Here is a 17,187-nt window from a genome sequence, read left to right on the forward strand (position 1 = left end):
ATTCCTTTTGGAATGCTTTAAAAAAAAAACTTAACAAGCTATTACCAATTAAAAAAAAAAAGAAAACCCGCAAGATAAAGAATGTGGTAGTAAATGATATTCTAGTCAACTACGGAAAAGGTAAATAGCACTCACTTAGAACTGTTTTCTTTATCTTCTTCAAATTGTAATAATAATTTGTTATTGCGTTCTTTCTCTGCCTCAAAAAGCTCCATCAAATTCTAAAAGACAATGTTATATTAGATTTTAAGGTGCAGTCAACAAACACATGGAGTACCTTCTACGTGGCAGGCACAATGGGCCAGTACAGAAGTTAGGAAGAGGTCAAACAGTCACACATCCAGAACAAGTTCATCAATAACCAATATCCTTCTTAACTTACACTCAGATCAGATTTCAGAGTCTCATTTTCTTTTTTGCAGTTTTGGAGGTTTTTTGAAAGTTGGTCAATTTCAAACTTCATTACTTCTTGTAAGTTGTCATAGGAATCCTGTAGGCAGGTTTTGCTCTCAAGAAGCTTTTCATTTTCTAATCTTTAACAGGAAAACATTTTTACAAATGTAAATATAGACATTAAATGTAGTTCTGCTAGTCAGATTTATCTGCAGTTCACTTTATCCCATCTACAGGCCATTTCCAACTTACAGAAGGCTTGACTGATGTAAAGCTCCTCACTGACTTCTGTGAAATGGTCATTATGATGTGATGCACGAATATTAGTGTGATGGGGATGGAAAAGACAGGTTGGGCATGTTAGCCTGCAGCCATTTACTTCTTCATTCTTTCTCCCATGATTTCAACCAGACATGCTTAATTGATTGGCAATTTTGGGTGATGAGACTCATTTAGGGGGTTCCAGACCTAACCCTCATGTAAACTAAAGACTGCCCATTGATTTAATTTTGCTGAAAGCTGAACTCTATAGACTCAACACCTATTCTCCCGACTCTAGGAAGGTTTTTCAAGATGGCAAATATGGCTTTGATCTGAGCAAGAGAATAAACTCCTTTAGGATAGAACTATCTTTTAAGTCACATGATTATTACTTATTGCTTTTTAGGTTTTCACCCTCTTATTCTACTTAGCAACATACTGTGACATGCCCAAACAGAGTTCATCCAAAAACTAGTAAACATGACCTCTGGACCACCCAAAACAGATGTCCCAGCTTGTACACAGAGGCCTATGAGACCTGGATCTATCTGGCTTCACTAACCATGCAGAGCAGAAGTGGCAAATTACGAAGTAAGATAAATCAGTTGCTAAAGATAGATATACAGACAATACATGGTAGGGAGGGAGAACATATGATTTACGATACAAACTGTATATATAAAGCAGGTAAAATAATTCAAGAAATACACGGCGGTTGGGTGGTTTCACTTAGAGGCCTTAACCTTTGAGAGCCATGACAGTTTAAGCAACCCAGTAAGTGATATACTCAATGTACGTCACGTTGAGTGCAAAAAAAATCACACAAAATTAGTTTACGACAGAGCCAAGATAAGATTTAGTGATTCGGATGTTAAAAACTAATACCAGGTGTAAGAAAAAACAACAGTGCACCTGTGATGACAAATAGCCATTGACCAGCAGTCTTGGTGCTGGGGAAACGGTGCCGGGGAGTGCAGGCTGTGCTGACTTAGCACAGGCCCCTCTCTAAAGGATGGCTGCCATACAAGAATGTGGGCCCAGTGCCACCAACTTGTCGGATTTTTAACAGGATGCTGAAATATGGATCTTTATTAGGAAGTTCTCAATTTAAAAAATTTTATGCTAAATTGTTTTCAAAAACCATACTGGGCAGGCCCAACAAAAACATGTCTATGGAGACATGCAGACCTCAAGTTTTCTTCCTCTATTTTTAATTCCTTGTTGCATATTCAAAAAACACTCAAGGCTTACAGGTTTTAGTCTTTGCAATGTCTACAAAAACTAAATTCAAGGTTGTCTATTAGCAGCTTTTCTAGAGTAAGCAGTCACACTCATATCACACTCACAGTATCACAATCAAAATGTCCATTATTAAATTATTGCCATAGACTTGGGAAATAGCATCAAAACCACAAGATGGTTTTACGTTACGTTTTACAAAAGGTTGAAATTAGTGAGGAAAAAAACCAAACAATTTACATCTTAGATTACTTTGTTTCAAGACTGCCAGCACTTGACTAACTCGCCAGCCTCTGGAGTTACTGTGGACAAGGGTGGCAACTACATATTTGGTCTACCTTGTACTGTCCCTTCTAGTAAGAGCACACCTTTCCCGCTGGAGAGGAAACAGACACATCACCTCTGTTGGGCCAACACTTGGCAAGTGACTGATCCAAAAGTAAGCAGATGACTCAAGCAAGAACAATACCAGTTTTCTCTGGGATTGATATACGGCAATGGGGAGAGAGAATTTCTTCGCAGGGATTGTTATGCCAGGAGACAGAAGATGGAGCTGTCTGAGGCAATCTGTTCCCCATCACATAGAGCAAGGTCCTCAACAGTAGAAGAGAATAAGGGCAATACACAGAGGGAAGAAGAGCAGAGAGAAAGGGAGGGAGGGAGTGAAAGAGGAAGTGAGGGAGAGAAGCTGGGGGGGGTGGGGGGATGGGGATGCACACTGACAATATTGTTTGAGATTCAATCTAGTTTGTCCATGAAACCAAAACCACCTCTGGGGCTTCCCAATGTCGTGAGTCAATAAACTACCTTTTTTTTTTTTTTAAACGGGGGCACAATGCGGCTTGCAGGATTTTAGTTCCCTGACCAGGGATCAAACCCAGGCCCTCGGCAGTGAAAGCACAGAGTCCTAACCACTGGACAGCCAGGGAATTTCCAATAAATTACCTCTTAGTTTTTTAAACTAGTTTGAGTTGGGTTTATAGCACTTGTACTTCAAGTAGTCCTGGGTTACAGGCCAATCAGGCAACTTGAAACAATAACAGAACAACTCTACCTGACATTATCTAGTTGAAGCTGTACATGCATGTGTCTTTCAGAAAGGCTGTTGAGTTCTTTCTCCTGACTCTCTCTGAATGAAATATATTCCAGTTTCACCGAAGACAGCTCCTTGTCTGCAGAATGAAGAACTACTCGCAGGTCATGTACCTCACTTTTCAAAACTAAAACAAACAAACAAACACATAATAACTCTTAACAGACTTTTCTTTACATGTATGTTTTACAAAGGAGGCAAATAAATTTGATAGGTACCCTTCACACAATCAGCAAAAACAAGTTGAAGAGACCATTTTAAGTGTAAAAATTTTGAACAACTAAATGGGAGGTATCTAGGAGCACTGAGATTGCTATTTTCTTCCTCTCCCTTGCTCAAGGTTTTTGGTATATTTCTACCAAAAAAAAAAAAAGTTAACACCTGTCCCTCACATTTAGGTCATTTGATTTTTCTACATTTCTCCTGCAGAATGTACATCAAAACTCTTCAAATAAGAAAAAAAGACAAGAGATTTAACGTATTTTAAGTGACCTAATCTTACTTATTGAAAACCCTTGGAGATGCACCAGAACTTTCCAAAATAGGTTAAACACTCTGGTCTTCTAAGGAAACTCCAACTGGAATTAAAATTAGGTTACTTTTTAGATCAAAGAAAAGGAAACGGCTGTCTTTTTTGCCTTAGCTTTATCATAAGCTATTGCAAATACTCTGATGAAAGAAGAAACTGAAAGAACTGGGAATTAAATGATATTCCCACATCTATGAATATATACAAATATATTTTATGCTTTTTTGTCACTAGTAAAACGTTCATCTTATGAATTCAAGACACTTCGTTTTCAAAGCAGTATTAAAACTTTAAGCAAACATTTGTATCATTTGTTTGAGAGCAGTCCTGGAAAAAATGACCCTTTATAATACATTGCTATTACTCATCTGGTCTAATTTAAAACAAACAAACAGAAACAACCAACCAAAAACACAGGGACAACATTTTATCCATATGAGTAAAAAGATACTGAGTTACAGTATTCAGATTAGGAAGCTTCCAGTGTTCAGACTCACAGTCATTCTTGGTCTGAGTGTCTTGAAGCTGCTTTTCAAGGACATTCAACTGAGAGAGATACCCTTGCTGCTGTTTGGTCCAATCAGTTCTTTCCGATGAGAAAAGCTTTGGGAAAGAGATAAATTTACTGGAAAAAAAATACTAGCATGTTAAGACACACTCCAAATCATCACCTTGTTTCTGTTTTTACAATCTAGTCTTAAATTCAGACTAGGGATGTGTGTCTCATTATAGTAGGTGAAGTAACAAAATAGAGAATACAACTCAAATAAACCTTGACCAAGGCTTCATAAAGTCATTTCCTTCCTGGGATGCTCTTACTTTGAGGATCTGTTTCATGTCTTTTCTGAGGCAATGCTCACGGTCTCACCTCCTGCATTTGAGTAGAATGATGTTCCAGTTTGTCAATGTGCCGCTGAAGCTTTAGGTTTTTATGCTCTTCTTCATCCAACTTGACTTGAAGGGCACACATTTGTTCCTGCAACACAAGAACTTCAGTGGCCAAAAATTCTTTTAATGGACATCTTAAACATTCCATAATTTCTTCTGCATTAAAAATACAAAACTCAAAACCTCATATGGACAAAGGTATCAAAGGCCAGTTTGGAGCCAGAAAACCACTTCAAAAGACTACACTAATGATTTCTCATGTTTCAGAATTATACTTGTGGCCCATCAAAGTGGATAATTTCAAACACAAAGGAAAGAAGTAATAAAAATTAAAATCATAGATTGAATCGTAGAGCCATCTTGAGACTTCTAAGAAACTTTCTCAGGCCTATATGAAGTGACTTTCACCAGAAAGGTCTCCATACCCGTGGAAGGGCAAAATTTTGGAATTTGGGGTGACGTGGCTCCCTGTAAGTTTTACTAGACAGTAGATAAACTTCTTAAAAGAAAAAATAAATCACTGAATTCTGAGATAAACAAACTTCACATGTTATTTCAAATATACCAAAAGCTGTCTAAAATTTGATCACAAGATTCTTTCAACTATTTAATCTTCTTTAGCAGATACAACACTGTGCTGTGTAAACCAGTTCTGGAACTAGAAGCTAGTAGCAAACTGGTCTTTTTACACACGAGAGAACCAAAGCTCAAGGAAAGTGGAAAGTGACTTGCTAAATACTGCAAAGCAGATTAAAAGAACAAGAGCAGGCTGATTTCTAACCCAGGGATTTTTACACACTCATCCTTAAAAATATACGATTTTAATACTAAACAGGTACCTGCACCATTCTGTGCTCTTCAGAAATGGCTTCAAAAGCTTGTTCACTAATCTCAGGTGGCAATGGCTCATTTAAGATATCCTTATCCAATCTGCTAGAATTCTGAGTGTGTGCAGAGCCAAAGCTCTCCAGTTCAGGGCTTAATTTTGGTACTGATCGAGACCAAAGTTGATAAGCCTTGGTTGGTGTCGTTATGATCTGCAGCAAAAAATTATTAGGAAAACAACATTAGCACACATGAAAATAGCATATTTATAATTGTGTGAACAGAGAGGATAAAATTAAAATTCTGTTCATCAAGAGAAAAGAAAAGGTATCCTTGGGACTTCCCTGGTGGTCCAGTGGCTAAGACTCCACGCTCCCAATGCATGGGGCCCAGGTTCAATCCCTGGTCAAAGAACTAGATCCCACATGCCACAACTAAGAGTTCACATGCCGCAACTAAAGATCCCACATGCTGCAGCTAAGACCTGGAGCAGCCAAATAAGCAAATATTTAAGAAAAAAAAGAAAAGAAAATGTATCTTGAGAGGCTGCATAGAAATGCCCTTGTGGAAACAAACCTATCAGTTCAAAGCAGTCTCAAGCAAAAATTGCTGTAAGATTTTTAAAAATGAAACTTGATAAGTCGACTCTAAACTGTATACAAAAAAAAAAAGTGCGAGACAAAAAGACAACAAATTAGGAAGTGTATGGTCACTAAAACAATGCATTATTAGCATATGTATAATCAAACAGAACACTGGAAAATAAAAAGTCCAGAATTAGAATAATTTATATGTGGAAAGTTCAAATTAATGAGAAAAACATGGTCTATTTTATTATTTTTAAAAATATCTTTATTGGAGTATAATTGCTTTACAATGGTGTGTTAGTTTCTGCTTTATAACAAAGTGAATCAGCTGTACGTATACATATGTCCCCATATCTCCTCCTCTTGCGTCTCCCTCCCTCCCACCCTCCCTATCCCACCCCTCTAGGTGGTCACAAAGCACCAAGCTGATCTCCCTGTGCTATGCGGCTGCTTCCCACTAGCTATCTATTTTACATTTGGTAGCATATGTAAGTACACGCCACTCTCTCATTTCGTCCCAGCTTATCCTTCCCCCTCCCCGTGTCCTCAAGTCCATTCTCTATGTCTGCGTCTTTATTCCTGTCCTGCCCCTCCCTAGGTTCTTCAGAACCATTTTTTTTTTAGATTCCATATATAAAACATGGTCTATTTTTTTAAAAAGGTAAACCTGTATGTCATGCCATTTAAAAATAAAATAGCAGACACATTAAAAATCTCAATGTAAAAAGAAAATTATAAAAGTAGTAAAAGAGGCATCCGTGCCCGAGGCTCTGCGGGTCTGTGGCCGCAGAATGGGGCGGCCGAGTCTGAGGGGCGGGGCGGCTGCCGCCACGGCTGGGAGTCAGGACATGTTCGATGCCATCGTGATGGCGGATGAGAGGTTTCACAGGGAAGGGTATCAGGAAGGCTATGAATAAGGAAGTAGTTTGGGTATGACTGAAGGAAGACAGTATAACACGTTACACGGAACTAAAATCAGATCTGAGATCAAGTGCTACCAAGGTTTTGCTTTTGCTTGGAGATGTCTCCTGCACGGTTCCGCCATTGAGAAAGACAGCAAAAAGATGAAGGTCTTAGAATCGTTGATTGGAATGATTCAGAAACTCCCTTATGATGACCCTACTTATGATAAACTTCACGAAGACTTAGACAAAATTAGAGGGAAATTTAAGCAGCCTTGTTCATTACTAAACATTCAGCCTGACTTTAAAATTAGTGCAGAAAGTTCTGGACTTTCATTTTGAGGATGACAGAGTAACAAAGACAAAACATCAAGGAACAGATGTTTGTATGTTAAGTGTTTAAAAATGTGATTAAAGGCAAAACAATGATGAGGGATTCAGTGTTGCAGGGAGAGTTCCAGCTTGGCCGGTGCCTTCCCCTGAGGTCTGCCTGCATCGCCTCAGTGCCCCCCACGGGGCCCCTCCACACAAGCCCGTCCTTTGTTGGGCCCTGTCTGCTCTGCAGTCTGAACATGGCCCTGGCAGAGCCCTCGCGGGGCTGCTCTTCTCTGGTCCAGGGTCCAGGCCGCTGGCTCACGGGTTCTCGCCACCTGGCAGGCCTGGCTGGATCTAGATTCCGGTTGGCTCTGGATAGGATAAACCTCCCCTTTACCCCCCAGGCTTTGGTCAGCGCTCAGAGGGACAGTTATAAAGAAAGTGAGAGCCACAGGGTTGACACGAAGCAGGTTAATGGGAAGGAGTGATGGGTACTGTGACATTTATTTACCCTTGAGATGTGCCAGTGCTGTGACCTGCTTCTCCTGTTTTATTTAGTCCCTTCAGGAGCCCATGAGGTGGGCATTATTCCCATTTTATAGATGAGGAAACCAAGGCCCAACAGACTGCCTGGTCCAAGGGCAGCGGGCGGTAAAGCTGGGACTCCAACCCCGGCACCCAGCTCTCTCCCCCGTCTCCTGGTGCCTGCTCTGGACCATGCGGTCGCACCCACAGGCTCAGGGTCCTTGCCCGCAGGTCCCCGCTGTGCCCTGGGGAGCCCTGAGGCATCCCCTGTGGCCATGGACATGGGTGTCTGGCTGAGAGAGGAGAGGCCAGCCCTGTCCTCAGGGAGCCAGGACATGCTCTTCCTGTGTCCCCTGGTGGGTGGGGCTCTGCAGCATCAAAAATGGTCACCGTTCTATGTGCAGAAACTTTGGAGCCTTACTGCAGCCTTCCTTTTATTGTGAGTTCTTCTGTCTTCTGCCCAGACTTAAAAGGCATCGTCTGTATGTGGTGAGGTCCAGGCAGGCCAGTCCCCCCTGAGATGCATGGCTCCCGGGCATTTCTCTGCACATGACGGCCCATGTCCAGGCCCCTCGGGCACCCCGGCCTCAGGCCTCTCCCCACCCGCTTCTGGCCCAGGGAGCAGATCTGGAAGCCATGAGTGAGATTAGCACAGGGGTAGCCGTGAATCCGCTCCAGATTTTAAAATCATTCCAGAGCATCTGGGTAAACTGTGCTCCCCTGGAAGCTGCTGTGGGGGGGGGGGGTCCCTGCGGGGCCTGGGACGCTGGCCCTCACCGTGTGCCAAGAAGGGAGAAACAGCTTCTAGATGTTGGAAGACAAGACTCCGGCTTTATCCTGCTCAGCTGTCTTACATGTGTCTCGCTGTTTGTTCCTGGCCTGCAGCCCCACCTCAGTTCTGCAGAGGCCGGGGCTGGGTGCACGGCCTCAGATGTGCCGTAGTCACAGACACCAGCAGCGCTTATCTCTGGCTAATGGAATGGAGGGGATTTTGTTGTCGTTTTCCTGGGTGGATTTTTGTGTTTCCTAAACTATCTGTTTGCATAATATATTATTTTTATAATTAGAGAAAAAAATAAACAGCGTATTTTAAAGCAAAAAAATAAGATAAAATAAAATAAAAGTAGTAAAAGAAAGTAGAATATACTGATGCTCTTGAGATTGTCTAGGCCTTTAAAAATGTATTTAAAAAGTCACAAAGGGGGAATTCCCTGGCAGGCCAGTGGTCAGGACTTGGCACTTTCACGGCTGGGGCTCGGGTTCGATCTCTGGTCAGGGAACTAAGATCCAGCAAGCCACTTGGCACGGCCAAAAAAAGAAAGTCGCAAAGATAAAAGATCAATAAACCTGGCTATATCAAAATTTTCAAACTTCTGTATAACAAAAGTATCACATACAAAGATGAAAGACAAGGAACATGATGGCAGAATATACAGGCAGTATACATAACAAACAAAAGATTAACACGTAAAACGCCTACAAATCACAAGATAAATAACTAGGAGGAAAGTAGGCACTTTTTCATAGGTCAAACATCTTTTCCTGTGTTCCAACCAACGGCTATGAACATAGGAAAAGATGTGGTCTGACCTCACTAGAAATGAGGGGAAGTAGAATTAAAACCATTTTCACCCATCAGACTGTCGAACAATGCCAGTTCTGGGGCCGGTGCTGTGGAAGGAGTGCTCCCAGGCTTCCTGGGAAGGAATGTGGTGCAGCCACTTGGAGGGCACTTCAGCAGGATGCTGAAACATCCTAAAACTACCACTTCTCCTTCATAAAACCCGCCCTGGAGAATGCTTGCACTGGAAACCACCTAAATAAGCCACGGAATTATTCCAAAGCACAGAAGCCTGGGTTTAAAATGAGGTAGAGTTCTAAGTACTAGTTCATGTGGAAAGACCCAAGGCATATTCCTGAGTTAACAAAAGCCCATTGCAGAATAACATATGTAGGATGATTCCATTTATTTTTAAAAACAAAGTACGACAAAAGAAAAAAAAAACTCTATGAAATAACTCCACATATCTTCTCAGACTATGTATATTTACTGTACAAAATTGGTAAGAAAAAGGATTCCCAAATTGATGATAAATTACCCCTGGGGATGGGGATGGGGGATGAAGGACCAGATTAGACCCAGATTGGCAGTGGTACTCAAAAGGAACTTTAACCAAAACTTGTATACATATGTATACTTCCTTTAAACATGGATAATGTATCCATAAAGTTCTCACATAATTAAAAATGAACAACAACAACAAGACCTGAATTGCTATGCTAGTCTTGGCAAACCTTTTAATCCCCTTCATCCTGTTTGCTCAGCTATAAAAAGAAGTAGACTAGAATGCCACAGTGCTTCAAGCTCTATAATTCTATTGCTAAGGGGCTACAAACTCAAATTATGAAACATTTGGTGATATTCTGCAAGTATTTTAAAATAATTTCCTGCACAGATTTTAAAGGCTGCCTTTTTAAAAGAGCAACCTTAAAAATTCTACCTTTATAAGAAAAAATAGTATTTTTCTTGTATTTACTTGAAAATAGTATTTTCAAGTTAAATAATAGTATTTAACTTGATATATATCAAGTTAAATCATGATATATCCATACAGTATATTCTTGTGCAGCTGCCAAAACAAACAAAACAAAAAGGAGAGAGGGACTTCCCTGGTGGCGCAGTGGTTAAGAATCTGGCTGCCAATGCAGGGGACACGAGTTCAAGCCCTGGTCCGGGAAGATTCCACATGCCGTGGAGCAACTAAGTCTGTGTGTCAGAACTATTGAGCCTGCGTGCTCCAACTACTGAAGGCCACGCACCTAGAGCCCATGCTCCACAACAAGAGAAGCCACCACAATGAGAAGCCCGCGCACTGCAACGAAGAGTAGCCCCCGCTCACCGCAACTAGAGAAAGCCTGTGCGCAGCAACAAAGACCCAACGCAGCCAAAAAATAAATAAATGAGAATAAAGTTTGTTTTTCTCCCTTTAGACATGGGACAAACTCTAAAATATCATTATGTTTAAACAAAAAATTGAGGTGTAGAATGATGTGTATGTGTATGCTACTGTTTGTGAAAAATAAAAAAAATATATGAAAAAGAAAGAAAAAACAAAAAAACTTCGTGACATTGTCTGCCTCCAAGGAGGGTCTTGGTTGGCTGAAAGGACAGCAGACAGAATGAGACTTGTCACTTTGTACCTTTAAAAATTCCAGTCATGGGACTTCCCTGGTGGTGCAGCGGTTAAGACTCTACGCTCCCAATGTAGGGGGCCTGGGTTCGATCCCTGGCCAGGGAATTAGATCCCACATCCATGCCGCAACTAAAACTTTGCATGCCACAATTAAGGAGCCCAGGTACTGCATCTAAGGAGCCGGCAAGCCGCAACTAAGGAGCTTGCCTGCTGCAACTAAGACCCAGTGCAACCAAATAAATAATATGAAAGAAAAATTTTCCGGGCTTCCCTGGTGGCACAGTGGTTGAGAGTCTGCCTGCCGATGCAAGGGACACGGGTTCATGCTCCGGTCCGGGAAGATCCCACATGCCGTGGAACAGCTAGGCCCGTGAGCCATGGCTTCTGAGCCTGTGCGTCCAGAGCCTGTGCTCCGCAACGGGAGAGGCCACAATAGTGAGAGGCCCGCGTACCGCAAAGAAAAAAAAAAAAAATTCCAGTCATGTGATTACCTATTCAAACAAATAAAATTACTTTGAAAAGCAGTATCCTATTAAGTGATACAAAAAGCATCACTGATAAAGATAACCATTAGAGATAAACACCTATTATTTTTAAGATGTATAAGGAAAGGGTTTTTTCAAGCCTTCAGAGAATTTGGTCCAAAAGTTAAAATAACCAGGATGAGCAGCATCAGCTTCTTAACCTTTGCCTTCCTTATGTATTCCCCTTCCCTCTCCTCATTCTCAGATGCTCACAGTTTTCTTCTTTCATGAGGGCTATGGTTATTTAGGGGAACCATCCCTTCTATTATCCCCCATGTTACCCTTGATCCTTTAGTGGTCTTTATCTTTAGGATTTCTATTCTTCCACTGCAAGCTTTGAGCACACAACACATTATAGCAACAATTGCCATATACTGAGAGCCATCAGGTGCCAGGAACTTTATTACCTCATTTAATGCTCGAAAAACCCTGTTATTAAGTTGGCCTCGTCTCCAATTCAGAGGCAATAAATGAGGCTCAGAAGTTAGGAAACCCTGCCTAAGGTTACTGACAGATTAGAATTTGAACCCAGGTCTGATTCCAAATGCTGTAATCTTCCCTACACGACCCTGCCACTGGGGGTATACATCAGAACCCTAGGACTAGTATTATCCTGGGGTTAACTGTTGGCAAGGGATTCTATCTGTATCTGGAGATAATCTGTGCAGACTCTCCATTATTAACAAAATGAGACACCACTGACTTAAGGTTGAAGTATTGCTTCAGATTACCTACCTTAAGTGTTTCAGCATGAATTTTATTCAGCTGAGAAACTTCTTGCCGCTTGCAGGCTTTTGTTGCTTCCAAAAGGTTTTCAAGATTAAGGTTCGCTTTTTGCAAAGACTGAAGCTCTGATTCTAATTCCAGCTGCCTTTTCCTAATACATATTATAATATTGAGTGTTTCAGGTAATAAGTAATGTCATACATTTGTAGAGTACTTTACAGTTTATATTCTCACAAAACTTTATAGTTATCTCTTTAAATCAGAGATATTTTCAGATTATTACTGGGATTTTCCAATTGGGTAAAATACAGCTCAGAGATTGATGACTGTTCAAGGTATTCAACTAGCAAATGGTAGCACTCCAATTCAAAAGCCCAAACAATCCACAATGATTGCATATGTAATATGTTATTTTTAAAACAAACATTTCTATATATTTTAGAATAGGATTAATCTTAGTTATAATATGAATGTGGTTTATTTTTGTTTTCTTTTACAAAGAATATCAAGTGAGAATATTAACAGGAAAAATTTAATAAAAAATAAATAACTGCATAGAACTTGAATGTCAAAAAAAAAGGATATTAACAAACCTGTAATTTCTAAAAATCCTGATCTAATTCATAACAGTGGTGATTTAAATTTGCTGGCCAGATAAAGAATTTACAAGTAACTTTAACAGATACTCATCTCAATAGGTATATCCCTTAAAACATCTGTATCATCTAGTTCATTGAATATATTATTAAAGACTAGAAGTTTATGTCAACTGTACCTCAATTTTTAAAAATGAGTAAAGAAAAAGAGCTAGATGCAAGCCCTTTTCCTTCATGTCAAAACAAGTTAGCTGCTATATTAGAATATTTAAGGTAAATGCTCAATTAAATCATCAATGCTAAACACCAAAACAAACCAACACTAAAAGATCAGAAATAGTAAGCATGAATGTGTATTTATACTTTACCTAGTTAGTTCTTTGAATTCTTCATATTCTTGCTTTGAATTATTCAGCTCTGTCTGAACTTGCAGGAGTTGTGCTTTTAACTTCTCAGTGTTTGCTAACGAACATGGCTCTTTCGGAGCTTTAGGAGAGAATCTTTGCTGACCTGATAATAAGGAAACAACCTGGTCTTTGAAAGAGAAAAATAACAGAATACATATTCTAAGTTCTTTGCCAGGTATCAATTTTGAAGCACAAGGAGGAAAAAAGAGAAATCACTGGAAAGTGGACCCTAAAATACAAGAGCCTGTAACTCAAGAGGAGACGTAAGACACAACCCAGTGCATCAAAGAGTATCAGAAGTTGTTTCTGAGAAGCTGTGAAGCCACAGGATGATGGGGCATATTTAAGCCAACACCTTTTCCATTAAGTGAAAAGAGCAAACAATGACTGAAGTATAACACCCACACTGCTGGACAGAGAAACATCACCAATTGAATCTTGCAGGAATTAGTGCCAACGGTCAATGAATTTTTAGCAAAAGAAACAAATAGCAATGGCAGCCAACTGAAAGAACTTGGTATCATCTACCAGGTAGAATATATTAATTTTCAGGGATTGCTTAAAAGGCTGATTTTGTTGAAAAGAGTGCCACTGAGTTTCAGTATGGGAAATAACATGTAAAAATGTTTAGAGAGGGACTTCCCTGGTGGTCCAGTGGTAAAGAATCAGCTTTCCAATGCAGGGGACGTGGGCTCGATCCCTGTCCAGGCAATTAAGATCTCACATGCCGTGGAGCAACTAAGCCCATGCACCACAACTATTGAGCTCGTGCACCTCAATGAGAGCCCGCCTGCCGCAAACTACAGAGAAGCCCACATGCTCTGGAGCCCACGTGCCACAACTACAGGACCCATGAGCCCTGGAGTCTGTGCACCACAACTAGAGAGAGAAAACCTGCATGCCACAACTAGAGAGAAGACCATGTGCCACAGCTAGACAGAAACCCGAGCAGACTGCACACTGTAATGAAAAGATTCTGCATGCTTCAACAGAGATGCCTCAACAAAGAACCCATGTGCCGCAAGTAAGACCCGACGCAGCCAAAAAAAAATAAGGAAAATAAATTAATAAAATAAATGTTTAAAAAAAAAAAGAAAGATTGAAGTAAATACCCAAACTGCTTATTAAAAAAGAAATTGTTTAGAGAATGATGTATGTTTAGAAGATGGTGAGGTCCAGAAATTACCATTAGTATCTTTCAAAGATAGTAAGTTAAGGTACTACTGAGGGCAAAATGGCCAACAAAATACAGAGCATTGTAGGAAAAAATAGTTAATATAGAAAACCTGATTTTAACTTTGCATCTAAAATTGTGGTCTCTCTACAACCCATATTCTGTGAATTTTATTCTTTTGTTAATTCATAACAGAATGGAAGAAGGCTTGGAAAAGGAAATTTAAAAAGTATTTTTTTCCTTTATCATTGCAGTATAAAAAGATTAGAACGATCTCAATTTCAACCTAAAGAGAAACAAAGGCTGAAACAGAGTGTGATAAAAGACCATGAAGATATTCACTCTAAGAATGGAGCAAACATAGACTTTGTTACCAAATCCCAGAGCATTAACACCAATAGCTGCCACGCGTGTAAATCACATCAGTAACTAAACCACTTTTCAGAGAGTAACAGTAAACTTACAGAACTAATGTAGAGCAGAACGTACACTGGCAAGCATGACCCGCAACCATGACATCAGGACCAATCACTGTGCTGGCTGGACCGTGAGTCTGATCACTCTGACATCTCTCACACTGTACAGATGTTCGTCAGGTGAATAAATATCTCAACTCTACACTCATTCATGTTGTCATTAGTTAAGTACTTTTCATTTCAAATACTTAAAATAGGAAAATTCCATTTAATAAAAGTGTAAAGTAATATCTGAATCCATCTTTTATCTGTAAGACAGAGATATTCTGAGTATTCCTTTGCTAATGGGTATCTATTAGCCTTCATAAAGAATAAGTATGTATATAAGAAGTTTGTACACCAGGTCTAGAGGCTAAAATGAAAACCCTCAATGCAAGGCAATATCGATGCCCTTTTAAACAGTCCCCTCGCCCCTAGAAGGCATGTTTACAACTATCACGTCTTACTTTTGTCATTTTTCTCTGTGCCAGATACTTCAAAGAAAGCTTTTTCCAGGATTGCGATGGTCTGGGCATCCATTTCATGGGCTCTTTTCACAGGCTGTGACAATCTCAGTCTTCTGTTCTCCTCCCTGAGGGAATGATTTTCCATAGCATATTTTGCAACTCTGGGGTGGTGCTCTACCTGTCACATGGAAGAATTAGAGACCTACGTATTTACAAACATGACCTCAGTGAACAAGTCTTTCTGAAAGCCAACAGCAAACACTGTGGACGCCGCAGGCACTGCGGGGGTGGGGAGCACTTCAGCTTTTACCATCAGACCGAATACGTGCATATCCTACAACTCTGAACTCTACATTCGGGTCTGGAAACTCGAAACTTCCCCGTCTACCCCTGAAACGTTCACCCAGGCACCTGCGGTGATAAGCACAGGGTGCACATTGTGGCAGGCTCTTCCTGCAAAGTAGACGGCTTGAATTAACACACTGAAAAGAATTAGGAAACTCTCTACTGACCAGGGTGGAATGCCCCCCAAAGACACATTAAATGAAAAGGGCAAGGTACAGAAAAGTGCGTATGCTGTCTTCTGTGCACAAAAGGGATAAAAGTAAAAACATCTATCAATATTAGTTGGAAAATGCAGAAAAACTCTCAAAAGATATCCCTCTGGTGAGAGATTATCCTGTTTTTTAATTACGCACCTGTGTCAACTATCCAGATTCTCAGGGAAAAGGAAAAACAACAACACTTCAAAGGGCTCAGCTGTGAAGAGACTACCGGCTCCGATAACCCCAGGTGCCCACTGGGAGGAAGTGTGCTTGGCCTGCTGGGGCTAACTGCCAGGGCAGTGACACCACCACCACATCCTCCCTTCTCCCTTCAGGTTTTACTAGTTTAGAAAATTGTGTGTGGAGGGGGCACATTATGCAATCATACTGTCAGTTGAATTCATTTAAAACACTTTCTCGGGCTTCCCTGGTGGCGCAGTGGTTGAGAGTCCACCTGCCGATACAGGGGACGTGGGTTCGTGCCCCGGTCCGGGAAGGTCCCACATGCCGCGGAACGTCTGGGCCCGTGAGCCATGGCCGCTGAGCCTGCGCGTCTGGAGCCTGTGCTCCACAGTGGGAGAGGCCACAGCAGTGAGAGGCCCGCATACCGCAAGAAAACAAAACAAAACCAAAAAAAAAAACACTTTCTCTTGTATTAAATTAGAAAAATTTACTGACCAACTTGGTGACTGATTCATACTTGCCTTGAACTTCTTTTAGTTTTACAGTTACTGCGAATGTCATGTACTCACTTGTTCTCGCAGAGTTTGAATCTCATCCCTCAATTCCGACAGCAAAAGATCCTGCTCCTCGGGCAGAAAACTTCCCCGGGATTCCTTGTGGAGCTTCTCTAGGCGCATTATTTGATCCTCTCGGAATTTCACGATCATTTTATTAGATTGAATAAATTTTTCTTTTTTGAGGGTGAGGTCTTCCAATTGGCTAACTTTTTCTACCAAAGACTTAAGAAATTCATAATTTGGTTAAACATAAAAAATAACTGGGCTTCCCTAAATTTTCACAAAACAAGCAATAAACACTAACTTCACATTTAATCTCAAAGGCAAAATTAGGTTTTTCAGTCCTCGTTGTATTTACTTGTGCCATTTATTTCACTCAGAAAAGCTCCTCATAGTGAAAGCCTAAAATATCTTGAATCCCCTTTTACTAATTCAGTTTCCTACCTTCTTTTCCTGTTCAGATTTCTTAAAAAATAACATTGCCTCTCGGAAATACTTCATGTAGTCAGTCTCGTCTTTGCCTGTAACGGGTCCAGTAAGAAAGAAAAGGAAAGAGGAAAAATGTTTTATCTCCCAAATTTTAAGAACAAGAAATGAGCTAAAATAGCCTTTGATGGACTGCTCTCAATTCGTCTTAAAGAATCAGACTCTCATCACCAGATCATGAATTTCAAATTAACCCAGCCTACAAATTACCTATTCTTTGAAGAAAAGTAAGTCTCTCATATCCAATTTAGTAAACATATAAAGATTACATATGACAGAATCTTGGAAGTGGATCTAAATGAAATTTACTAGTATC

The 17,187-nt window shown here is 40.4% G+C and overlaps 1 protein-coding gene and 1 pseudogene across 1 annotated transcript in view; one reads left to right on the forward strand and one right to left on the reverse strand.

Annotated features, from left to right (window-relative positions):
• Positions 1-17,187, reverse strand: part of KIF15 (kinesin family member 15) — a 74,105-nt gene that overhangs the window by 17,207 nt on the left and 39,711 nt on the right. The window contains exons 12-22 of the mRNA XM_067753821.1: positions 16,830-16,906; positions 16,398-16,607; positions 15,101-15,278; positions 12,966-13,107; positions 12,011-12,152; positions 5,243-5,440; positions 4,384-4,491; positions 4,013-4,118; positions 2,948-3,113; positions 383-533; positions 136-221 (exon numbers count right to left, since the gene is read on the reverse strand). Coding sequence (XP_067609922.1) covers positions 136-221; positions 383-533; positions 2,948-3,113; positions 4,013-4,118; positions 4,384-4,491; positions 5,243-5,440; positions 12,011-12,152; positions 12,966-13,107; positions 15,101-15,278; positions 16,398-16,607; positions 16,830-16,906 — 1,564 coding nt within the window. The remainder of the gene's footprint in view (positions 1-135; positions 222-382; positions 534-2,947; positions 3,114-4,012; positions 4,119-4,383; positions 4,492-5,242; positions 5,441-12,010; positions 12,153-12,965; positions 13,108-15,100; positions 15,279-16,397; positions 16,608-16,829; positions 16,907-17,187) is intronic.
• Positions 6,607-7,059, forward strand: LOC137231649 (protein LTO1 homolog pseudogene; annotated as a pseudogene).

Source organism: Pseudorca crassidens, chromosome 10, assembly GCF_039906515.1.
Source record: "Pseudorca crassidens isolate mPseCra1 chromosome 10, mPseCra1.hap1, whole genome shotgun sequence".
Classification (NCBI taxonomy): Eukaryota; Metazoa; Chordata; class Mammalia; order Artiodactyla; family Delphinidae; genus Pseudorca; species Pseudorca crassidens.